The 12,880-nt window shown below is 37.8% G+C and overlaps 1 protein-coding gene across 1 annotated transcript in view; it reads left to right on the top strand.

Annotated features, from left to right (window-relative positions):
* The window catches only part of LOC109929992 (F-box and leucine-rich repeat protein 2), a 136,380-nt gene that overhangs the window by 92,188 nt on the left and 31,312 nt on the right, over positions 1–12,880 (top strand). Inside the window, exons 9-11 of the mRNA XM_048595635.1 lie at positions 3,425–3,530; positions 6,362–6,492; positions 11,677–11,737. Coding sequence (XP_048451592.1) covers positions 3,425–3,530; positions 6,362–6,492; positions 11,677–11,737 — 298 coding nt within the window. The remainder of the gene's footprint in view (positions 1–3,424; positions 3,531–6,361; positions 6,493–11,676; positions 11,738–12,880) is intronic.

Genomic DNA, 12,880 nt, shown 5'->3' with positions numbered 1-12,880 from the left:
GCGGGGCGGGGCTCGGCACAACCAGCTTTAAGACAGAGGTGGCTGTGCACAGAAAAGGTATTTCCTGTTAAGACTTATAGCAAGGCCAACGGCACAACGATTTGAAGAAAACCGGATGATCGAAATATAAAGATGGTTTTCCCTGCCATCGGTGAATCTATTTTGAAAATTTTCTTGCCTTTGTTGTCAACAAATGCTAAGGGAGTGTGTATCAATGGATATTAAAGCTGCATTTCTTCAAGGAGATCAGCTTAAGAGGAAATGTGTTTCTTCGCCCCCAAGAAGACACTAATTGTAACCAGGACATTCTGGAAGTTAAATATGTATATGGCCTAAGTGATGCTTCTAGAGTTTGGTACTTCTCATTAAAGTTATTAAAATTGGGTTTTCTTCAGTTATTTTCGTGGCACCATAATGAGCTGTATTCAAACACCTTTTTGATGCACATACATTAATTATATTTTGCCAAATGTGAGTAGTGAACTTGAAAATATTGTTGTAAATAGGCTTAAAGCAAAATTCAAAGTTGGAAGTCAGGCTTCTAGGCTATTGAGTAAATTGGATTAGAAATCGGGCAAAATGGATCAAATGTCACTTTGCATCAGCAATTGTATTTGGAAAATTGTTAGCCCCATTACTATTCCAGCTAGGGCCTAATAAAAACATGTAGTGAAATGGGGGAATTGCCAAGTCTAATTGAACAGCTAAGTGTCTGGGCACCCAAATAAGGCCAGATGCCTATTTTGAGTATTAGAGTTGAGGACAACCAATGAATATTCTCAAGATGGAAGATATTATTCGGGTGAACAAAACATTGAAGAAAATTAAAAATGGATTTTGTGTTTTAAAATATGCATTATTGGGAAGGAAGCTTGTTGATTTCAGTAATGCTTCTTGCACAAACTTCTGTGATGGGATCTCAAGCGCAGGAGAGTCTTATCATCTGTCTTTTGCGAAAGGGAGGTAAATGTTGCTGTCTAGCTTGGGGACCTAAGAATATCAGAAACGTAATAAAACTACCTTAGCAGCTGAAATTCTTGGTGAGTTGATAGACATAACATTTTCATCAGCAAAATATTAGAAAAAATTCTTAAAAAGGGATTCAGCAGCATACTCATTGAGAGATACATTGATAAGTCAGCATGGGGTAACTTACTTTCAATGAAATGTGTGACTGACAAAAGATTGAGGATTGATTACTGCTGTTTTGAAATGCCGGAGAATGGAGATATCTCCAAATTGAAATAGGTAGATAGCAGCAATCAGCTTTTTGTTCACTTACAGAATGTGGATGTCAATGACTAGGCCAGTATTTACTACCCATTCCTAATTGCTCAGAGGGCAGTTAAATGTCAGCCACATTGCTGTGGGTCTGCAGTCACATGTAGGGCAGACCAGATGAGGACATCGGATTCCTTCCCTAAAGCACATTAGTGAACCAGATGAGTTTTCTGACAATCGACAGTGGTTTCATGGTCACCATTAGGCTCCTGATTCCAGACATTTATTGAATTCAAGTTCCACTATCTGCCACAGTAGGGATCAAACCCACAATCCCAGAAAATTACCAGGGTCTCTGGATTAATAATCTAGCAATAATACCACTGATTGATTGTTTTAGTAGGAAATTGTTGGACGTACCGGGAACAAGACACTTTGAGTAACGAAAAGGAATATTATTTTTTAAATTATATATAGCTTCTTTTGAAAAGAAAGAGGATATCTGTTATCATCTAATATTGTCTGAAGGAATGTCTCACACCAAAGTGGAATGAGGGAACAAGTGATAGATGTACTAAATTGAGGGTTGGTTGTATAAAAATGTGGAGCTAGTAATTCGTGGAGTGTGAATTTTATGGAGCGTGGTTACCTGAAATAAAACTCAATAGAAGTGTGGGTTTGGACTGTGGTTTCTTTTTTAAAAAAAAAAAAAAAGTTGTCTTCTCGTGTATACCAATTATCAGTTTAAAAATATTGGGTACATCAATATCTGAAAAATTGTAATTTGAATTGACTGTTGTTCAACCAGTAGCAAGTATTCCTACTTATTATCTTTGTCTTACTTCCTATTTTTAATCGGCCTGGATTCCATGTTACTATCTACTCAAAAGGCCTAAAGTTTATTTTCAAAATCAGATCCACATGTAGTAAAAATTAAGTATTGAAGTGACTAAATAGACCACTTAACTGTCATGCCCTTGCATGCCGCAAAGCCGATGGCTGGCTATGTTTTGATGACCCTTTGTACTGTTTCGATTATGGTATTGACTTAAGGTTGGTATTGAAGGTGGACTTTGCTCCTTTTTAAAAAAACAAAGGAAACATTATCATAGCTATATTACATATTTATTTCATTTATTGATGCTATGATTAAAGTTTGTGTATAATGTTCCTAGTTGTGGGAATGATGGGACTAAATGATGTTAGTGTTACAAATGCTGACAAAGTAATTGGTAGGAATTTTCCAATTAAGATTCCATGTCTAAGAAATTAAATGAAATACATTTGGCAAGTGATTTCTGCTGTGAATTTTTTTCATCATTCCAGAACCTTTTGTAGAGACCATGCCATTTTGAATACCAAAATGTACCAGATAGATGCAGCATACCCTGTCCATGTTAAGAAAAGATTTCTTTTATTCTCTGTTTAATAGACTTAACTCCTGACTATATCTGGATTGTCTATAACACATTTTATTTGAAAGTACAATCTCTTGAAATTCCAAATTTAATTGATTTTTATATGTAAACAGGTTTAAATTAGGTGTCATTTTGTAAATGTTGACTGCTTATAGCTTCTGAGCCTCCATGGTTAGCCAGAAACAATACAGATATGCACTGTCAAATCCAGCAGCCCCAGGACCAAGGCCATGCTGCATTTTGGAGCTAACTGGTTTTCAAAAAAAAACTGGACATCTTACTCTAGCGAATAAGGAATACAGGAAAACCAATGATGATATGATTCCATAACACTTCAGGTTAATGGACGTGTCACTGTTGATATTAATTCACTTCTCCAACATTGGGTTTAATAACTATTCATGCCTCCCCTACCTCTTTACATCAATATAACCTGTCTAAAATGAGAAAAGATTCATCACAAAGTGTGGCGTTTTTTTGGTAGCTGGATTTGAGTGAATCTGTAAATGTTTGTATTGATCATTTATTACTAAAATGCCACATAATTTCTTAACAATTGAAGGGATTTTTTACACATCTAAATGTTTTTAAAATGACAGCTTTTCTTAATTTTACGAAATCCAGTTAATAGAATATTACACACTAATTTTAACCATTGAGGACCTCTGGTTGACAAATGTAATGTAGCTAAAGACTATAACAACACATAATAGTGTCTTCATGTCTTATTTGGCATTTATGTATGTTCTGATTGCCATTGTGGTCTGATTTCTTATCTCAACTAGAGCAAATATGGTGTTTTTCTTTCTCCAACAGCTGGATGATGACTCATTGAAACACATACAGGTTCACTGTCCAGAACTAGTAACACTTAATTTGCAGGCATGTTCAGTAAGTATTTATTGTTTTACTTTGTAGTTGAATTGTATATTATCTGGTTTTAGTTGTTTATATTTGAGCGATTTACTTTTGAGATCCTGGTTTGTAAGAACATGGCACTTTATGTAATATAGACAATGCGGGACAACCATCAATGCTTATGACTTTTATTACATTTTTGATTAAAAATCCATGGATCTCCATTTTTGTCCATAATTACCATTATTTAGTGTCAAATTTATGCCGCCTTAGCTTTGTGGGATGTGGGAGAAAGGGAGATTAAGTGATAAAGTTCACTTTTGTGTTCAGAATTGAGCATGTATAAATTATATGAAAATGCAAGAAAATTAAATGTATTTTTTGCCTTCCTCCTTTTTGGTTGCAGCTACATTACTCCCAAATTCTTGGCTTACAGTGAGGTAGCTAGTTTGCATGTTTAGGCTAGAATTGCTTCGCAATCAGCCAGTGGAATGTGCAGAAGAGTGGTTGGGATGAAATACCTAAAAGTTTCCCCGCTTTTCTCATGTAGTACGATTTCAACTGTCTTTTCTCATATAACAAACTAATATTATGACATAATTGTTTCTTTGTTTTGTTCTTGATGATTAAATTCAACTTGAGTTTAATTGCAATTTGGTTCTATTATGGTTATGTTGGTAATAGATGAAGAACAAAAATGTTTTTACATTATTTGACATCTCCAACTTACTAGTTTTTTGGTAGATCCACAACAATATAAGCCATAAAACAGATCTTCCCCATGTTTCCTTAATACTTTTTAACCACTTGAATATTTAACATAGTCTCTGTTCGATTAGGGTAGCTACTTTTCTTTGCTGCATGTCTAATTGATTTTGGTATTTTTCATAAGTGTTTCAAAATTATTTATTGGAACACTGCCTACAGTGAATAATAATGACTTTGCTTCAACTTTCTAAAAATAACATTATCACTAATACTATGTTCTTAAATTATGGGACCATCACTGCGGAGTTCTGTTGGGGTCAAGTGTTAGGACCACAACTATTATGCATTAACAATCTGGATGAAAGAACTGAGGGCATTGTTGCTAAGTTTGCAGATGACACAAAGATAGGTGGAATGACCGATGGTGTTGAGGAGGGTGCAGAAGTACTTGGACAGGCTAGGAGAGTGGGTACAGAAGTAGCAGATGGAATACAATGTGAGAAAGTGTGAGGTTGTGCACTTTGGTAGGAAGAATGAAGGTGTGTAGACTATTTTCTAAATGGGGAAAGGCTTCGGAAATCTGAAGCACAAATGGGCTTGGGAATCCTTGTTCAGCATTCGCTTAAGGTTAACGTGCCAGTTCGTTTGGTAGTTTGCATCTTTCTTCCTATGTTAACATTCATTTTAAAAGGGCTAGAATACAAGGGCGGGGATGTACTGCTGAGGCTATTTAAGGTTCTGGTTAGACCACATTTGGAATATTGTGAGCAGTTTTGACTCCAATCTTAACGAAAGATATGCTGATATTGGAAAGAATCTACAGGAGGTTTAGAAGAATGATCCTGGGGATGAAGAGCTTGTCATATGAGGAGCAGTTGAGGACTCTGAATTTGTACACGATGGAGTTCAGAAGGATGATGGGGATCTCATTGAGCCTTGTAGAATACTGAGAGGCCTGGATGGAGTGGATGTGGAGAAGATGTCTCCACTAGTAGGAGAGACTAGGACCCGTGGATACAACCTCAGTGAAGGCATGATCCTTTAGAACTGAAAAAGGGAGGAATTTCTTCAGCTGGAGGGTGGCGAATCTTTAGAAGCCATTGCCACAATGAAGGCTGTGGATGCCAAGTCATTGATTAGTAAGGGGATCAAAGGTTACAGAGAGAAGGCAGGAGAATGGCATTGAGAAATACATCACCCGTGATCAAATGGTAAAGTTGACCTGATGGGCCAAATGGCTTAATTCTGGTCTTGTCTTACGTTTTTACGGTCTTGTGTTTAAAACATTGCAAGACATTTCCCTGGCTGTGATGCCATTGGTCGCGAATATTAAACCTAGTCAAATTTACCTGTGCCATTACATGCTATCTTGCAAGCGTGAACTCCTCAGGATTGACTACTGCTGTAGAATCCTACATAAAACCACCCTCGACTTCTGTATCACCACAAATAATTTCTACAGATTCCTCACTTCTTCATGTGCTGTCATGAGCATTGCAGCCTGCGGGATAACTTATCCCGTTTCTGTAATTGTTGAATTCCAGTGATCAAGAAAATTGCCACTGCTCCACCTCCCAGCTCCAGATTTGGAGTAGAAATCAATGAAAACAAGAATGATGCCCACTCTTCTTTGCAATTCCTTAGCATGAAGCAAGAATATCCATAACCCAAATGTGGTCATTGTAGAATTTATGTCATTGATTAATGGCCTTGCAGTTATCACTGTTAACTTTTGCCTCCTTTCTTTGGATCACAGCCAAAGAAGGATGGCCAAATGAGCAGTAATAACTTCCAAGACAGATCAAATTGTAGTGCACATTGAACACGAGTTAAGTATTTTTATTCATCTTCCACCTCTTATTTAGCAGTAAGTTGTCAGGTGCTATGCTGAGACTGCAGTGATGATGATCCATCCCAGTCAAGTATCAGCTCAAATTTTCAACCTGGAACTGGCCAGTTTTTGATAGCCTGGCTTTCAAGAGGCATTCCATCTGTAAGGCACATCTTTCAGTACTGAATGATGATGCTTTAAGGTTAACCACAAATTATTCTTGATTCTGTTGAATTGCTACGGACAGAACCGATTTTTATTCAATTTGTAGGTAATCTGACATTCCAAATCAGTTAATGACCCATAATTTTGTTTGCCTCCAAAGCAAATCACAGATGAAGGATTAGTAAGCGTTTGCAGAGGCTGCCATAAACTCCAGTTCCTGTGTGTGTCTGGATGTGGAAACATTACAGATGCTTCTATAACAGCATTGGGATTGAATTGTCCTAGACTAAAGTGAGTAAAGCAGATCTGAAGTTCAACTTTATTGAAACTCCCTGATATTGAACATGTCATAACTATCAAGTAGTTGCAATAACTGCTTATATTTACACGCTACCTTAATGTAACAGAACATCTCAAGCACTTCACATTTGGGTGTCTGATCCCATGTTCAAGGGTGGAAAAATTCAGTTTCTGTCCATTTTGATACAACTTCTTTGGAAAAACGTAGGATTTAATTGAGTTATAACTCGTGGAATAAAAGTGACAGTAAATAACAACAGGGTTATTAATTTGGCTGTGTGATAGGAAACAGTAATGGCCAATGGATTTTTTTAAGGCTGGAGGAAGAATTTTGTGTGGTTCCCAGGTGATCAGTATTGGAATCCTTGCTTTTCTTGATTTATGCTAATAATCTCAGGGTGATACAAAACTTGGGAAACGTTGTAAATTGAGAGAAAGATAGTGTATAATTTCAGAAGGATTTTGGTAAGTTGGTCAAATGGACAGATGGATGGCAGAAGTTCAATGTGGTAAAGTGTGAGGTGATATACTTTTGGTAGGAAGAACAAGAAGCAACAGTATAACTATTATTCTCATGGATGTACAGGAGAAGAGAGACCTGGATGAATGTGTGCATAGGTCATTAAATGTGGTAATTCAGGTGGAGAGTGTGATTAGTAAAGAAAGCAGTATGCTAGGCTGCCTTGATAGAGCAAGGAAGTTGTACTGAACTATTGAAAACACTCCATTGGATTGTTGCGGATAGTACTGGGCTCTACACTGGAAAAGTTGAGTGCAGTGGAGAGAGTGCAGAAGAGATTCACAAGAATGGTTTCAGAGGTGAGAAACTTCAGTTATGAGGATAGATTTGAGAGTTGGGACTGCATTCTTTGGAGAAGCGATGGTTAAAAGATTTGATGTTTTTTTATATTGAGGGGCCTGGACAGAATCATAGAATCTCTACAGTGTGGAAGCAGGCCATTCAGGCCATTGAGTCTATACCAACCCTTTGAAAAGCATACTAGCCAGACCCCTCCCTAGACCCTATCCCCATAACTGTTTACTTAATACTGCTCATTTGGCCATCCTTCTTTGGCTGTGATTTAAAGAAAGGAGACAGAAGTTAACAGTGATAATTGCATAGCTAATCATAGAATCCCTACAATGTGGAAACAGACTCTTCGGCCCAACAAGTCCACACCGACCCTCAGAGCATCCCACCCAGACCCATCCCGCTATAACCCACCTAATCTACACATCCCCGAACACTATGGGCAATTTAGCATGGCCAATCCACCTAGCCCGTACATCTTTGGATGTGGGAGGAAACCGGAGCACCTGTAGGAAACCCACGCAAACACGGGAAGAATGTGCAAACTCCACATGGATAGTCGCCAGAGGGTGGATTGGAAGATGGGTCGCTGGCGCTATGAGGCAGCTGTACTAACCACTGAGCCACTGTACCGCCCCTGTCTAATCTACCTAGCCTGCACATCCCTGGACACTAGGGGCAATTTAGCATGGCCAAACCATCTAATCTGTACATCTTTAGACTAGGCAGCCCAATAGCCCATCTGGAATAGATGGAGAGAAAGTGCTTCTGCTCATTGAAAGGATCACAAGCAAGAGGGTACAAGTTTAAAGTGATTTGGAAAAAGAAGTAATGTATTATGAAAATAAATACTTTTTCTCAAAGGGTCTAGAACTCACTGCTGGCAGTGTGATAGAGACAGACTTAGTCAACATACAAGAGGACATTAAGTGATTATTTGAACAGAAGTGAAATAGAGTTATGGGGAAAAGACGGGTAAGTGGCAATAAGGAATGGTGCTCATTTGTAGAGCCAGTGCAGATGTAATGGACCAAATGGCTACCTTCTGCACCATAACAATGCTATGTTCAGTCTGCATTTAGTATATACTGTCCAGTTGATCACATAACTGGGATGATTGTACCTCGATATGCAGAAATGAGATAAGATTTTGTTTATTCAGCATTAGAGTTGAGAAAAGGATAGTTAAGTCACATACTTTGGAAAATATAAGTAGTGGAGGTGACCTAATTGAAGTTTTCAGAATCATAAAAAGAATTAACAAGGTTATATCTAGCAAGTTAATGGAAGGAGGATAAGTTTTAAAAAGAAAGCCAGAATAAGGAGCAAATTATGGAATCTTCTCCAAAAGGTGCTATTTTATGCATTAATGTGGTCAATTGTAGACATGGAGAATTAACTGCATTTACCTGTGCCCCTGTGAATACCTGCTGACTTAAACTGTGGTTGTTGAAGTTGGGAGGTACTGTCTTACAATCTATGATTTTGGAAATGAATGTTAGTAAGTGAGTAAAGATTGTTTCAGTGATTTCTTCATCTGTCTTTCTGAAATGTTATAAAGTGCAATATGGAACAAAGACTTCAGAGATCATTGGAATGTACTGCAAATGGGAGAGAGAACAACTATTATTAAGTAGAGAGGAATGACGAGTGGACAGGATTTAAATTAACCAAAATATGCAAGCTTATTGGTTAAACCGAAAGGATTTTCATGTTGCTGAATAAAATTGTGTGAATGTTTAAGTTTAGCCACTTTTAAAAATGGTAAAAGTTATTTTAACAAGGGAAGATGTGTGTAGATTTGGTAACATTAGCATTTAGAATAAATTGTTGATGTTTGCATCAGGCATATAACTACAGAAGTGTATCAAAATTCTGGGAATGGGAGGATGGGATGTTGAGCATGTCATTCAAGATTGGGTTATTGTATAGTTATTAGATGCCATTGGTTATTCTTCAGTTTTCCATCTTTTAATGCCCTTTTCTCATGACTGACTTAAAGTTTAGTTTCACAGATGCCTGCAACATGCTAATTTCCTTCAGTATATTGTCTTGACAAGAGGCTTTACATTATAGCGAGAGGCTGGATAGGCTGGCACTTCTTTCCCTGGAGTAGAGGATGCTGAGGGGTAAACCTACGGAGGCTTTTAAAATCATGAGGGGCATAGATAAAGTGAATAGCCAATGTCTTTTCCCCCAGGTTAGGAGAGGCCAAGACTAAAAAACTTTAATGTGAGACGGGAATGATTTTAAAGGAACTTGAGGGGCAACTTTTTAACAGAAGGTGGTGCAAGTATGGAATGAACTGTCAGAGAAAGTGGTAGAGATGAGTACAATTACAACATTTAAAAGACATTTGGACAGGTACACGAATAGGAAAGGTTTAGAGGGATAGGAGCCAAATGCAGGTAAATGGAACTAATTCAGTTTAGGAAACCTGATGAGTTGGATCAACGGGTCTGCTCCCATGCTTTTCAATAATGGATTATTTCTTACCTGTCTCAATTGGTATTCATCCACATCGCACTGTTCAACACACCATTTGTTCATTATCATGATTTGGGAGAATTAAGGTTAGGGAAGATTTGGTAATATATGCAATCGTTAGTTACCATCCGTTGATTATGGTTTCCTCTTTGAATCAGTGTGATCTTTGGACTGGGAAGTGTTGTTAAGTAAGCTTGATGCGTTGCTGCAGGGGGACTGATCAAGATGTCAATTTTTTTTTAAATGTTGCTGGTGCTGCCATGAAGTGATCGGTGAGTATTTCAGCACACTTGAACTGCATAGAAGACAGCGAGATGGAGATGTTAGGTGTTGAACCATTCATTGCAGAACAACTATCCTTTGCCTTTTTCCTGTTGATATGGTTTGTCTGATTAAACTTCTGGTCCGTGACTGTGCCTGAGATGTTTTTGTGCGATCCTGGTACTGTTAATATCTGGGTTTGGCAATCGGCCTTTTTCTCATTTGAATTCTAACCATCATGGTTTTTTTTTTTGAAAAAATTGCTTCCCTTCATCCCTGGGTTTTAGATTGTCTGGTTATCCCTCCACAATGCTCCAACTGAAATTCACCAGCTTAGCATCTAGGCTCACCATTACCTTTTGTGTCTTAGGACAACTGGAAATGTATTGAACCACCAACACCCACCCCCCCTCACTCTAACACCCCAACAAATACGCACACATTAGATAATTTTCAACCTATTTTGCACACTCCTTTCCTTTCTTTTACTTTCTTCTTATTGTTGATTATTTAGCGTCTTAATTTTTACATCCAAAAATTTCCTAAATGTTATAATTGCATCCCTTTTAAAGTTGTTCCCCATTGAAAATGTACATAAGACTTATTGGGAACTCTGCAGCCTTCTGGACTCCATATCAAGTTGAACAATTTCAGGGCTTGAGCACCTTCTCCCATGTCCTTACCCTAGTTCCCACAGACCAGTCCTTGTCGTCGCATGGGCTGCTACCAAACACAACCCATTGTCAGCCAATAATAGTCCCCATTAGCAACTATTCATTCTCCCAGGCTGACCTTTTATGCATTCCTTTGCAAGTCCAACTGTTCTTCTCTCTCTTTGGGCTCTATCTCCACCTCCTGTTTACTCCTCCGCAACCATCCCATCTGCGTTTATACCAACAGTTATTTTTTAGCTACAATCAGCTCTGACGAAGGGCCACTGGAATTGAAACATTAACTCTGATTTCTTTCTACAGATGCTGCCAGACCCACTGAGTCTTTCCAGCAATTTTGGTTTTTGTTTCCAATTTCACCATCCACAGTTCTTTCAGTTTTTTTAAAATACAAGACTTATTGTTGAGCTTTCTAATTTTTTTGGGTTTAACTTTTCCTGGAAGTTACGTTGAAAAAAAATGACTTGAGTATTTTCTTGAGTCAAAAATAAGACTGTTTGGAATGAGAAAATGCTCTTCCTGCTTCCAAGCACTGAATGTCTCCATACAAAGAACTGCAGTAGGACAGTATAGTTACACCTTATGATGTGCAAAAGATGAATAATATTGAGAAAAATATTCTGTACCTCTTTGGAATTACAATATATATTGAAATTACTTTATAATCAGAAAGGTGTATGTTACACACACTCCTTAATTACTGCAGGTTTGAACTGCATTGACAAAGCATGTATAATTGATCTGGATAAAGAGGGATCTGCTTTTCTCCATAATGATAAGCCAACAAAGTTGTGCTCATTGATATCCCATTGTTTCACTTTATACTTTGTTCTAATTTTGATAATACATCATTAATTAGAAAGATGATATAAATTAGAAACATTCACTCCTATAGTATGTTAAGGACTAAGTCTAGAAATAATTTGAATGTCATAATTTTTTCAGGATTTTGGAAGTAGCACGATGTTCGCATCTGACGGATGCTGGCTTTACAGTTTTAGCAAGGGTAAGTGTTGTTGGGATACATTCTTTTGGCATCTTGATATTTTTAGGTGAACACTATTGTCTTTGTTTGAGAGATGTACTATTGCCAAAAAAGGAGGCATTGAATTTTTCCCTAGACTTGACAGTTTCCACATCTCAAGTAGAATAGAGGTATATCTGTCATTTTTGCCAGGAATAAATCATAAGGCTAACTTTGAGTTTCTAACATTGTCATGCTGTTGGAAGCATTGCATATGTTCACAAACCAAACCTGAGATCCCAGTTTATTGTTTCCTGTAGCAGTATTACATGCATGATACATTCCCGCATTTACGAGTAGTTGATAAAGAGAATCACAGAATTGTTACAGTACAGAAGGAGGCCGTTTGGCCCATGTCTGCATTGGCACGCTGAGCATTTTGACTTGATGCCATTCTCCTGCCTTTTTTCCCCATACCCTTGCGTGTTATTTCTATATAAAGTCTTTGAATGCCTTAGTTTAATGTGCTGATATCACACTTTTAAGCATCCACACTTCCAGAACCACTAGCTGTGTGAAAATTTTTTAATCACCTCACAGTTGCTTCATTTACAAATCATTTTAAATCTGTATCCCCTTGCTGTTGATCATTGTATGAGCTGGAGCAGTTTCTCTTCATTCATTCTATCCAGAGCACTTGTGATTTTGAATTTTTCTATCAAATCTGCTCTTGACCTTCTCAACAAGGAAACAGTCCCATCTTCTCCAATCTGTATTCATAACTGAAGTTTCTCACTCCTCGATCTGTTCACATAAACCTGTTCTGCACAGTCTCCAATGCATTTAAGGCCTTTCTAAGGCGAAGCCCAAAAACTACACAATACTCCAACTGTGATCTAACTTAGTGTGTTGAACAGGTTCAGCGTAACCACTTTGCTCTTGCAGTATATATCCTATTAATGAAGTCTGGAATGCTGTATGCTTTATTTGCAACCTTTTCTACCTGTCCTGCCACCTTTTAAGGTCTTAGGCACAAATACACTTGTGTTTCTCTGCTCCTGCATAACTCTCAATGCAGAGAGGTGTGAGGTGATACATATTGGAGCATGGAGAGACAGTATATAATAAAGGGTGGAGTCAGAGTTGTATCGCATGGAATCAGACCCTTTGGTCCAACTTGTCCCT

The sequence above is a fragment of the Rhincodon typus genome, chromosome 4, assembly GCF_021869965.1.
Source record: "Rhincodon typus isolate 14 chromosome 4, sRhiTyp1.1, whole genome shotgun sequence".
NCBI lineage: Eukaryota > Metazoa > Chordata > Chondrichthyes > Orectolobiformes > Rhincodontidae > Rhincodon > Rhincodon typus.
The sequence above is the reverse complement of the archived record's forward strand: the minus strand, read 5'-3'. Positions and strand labels throughout refer to the sequence as shown.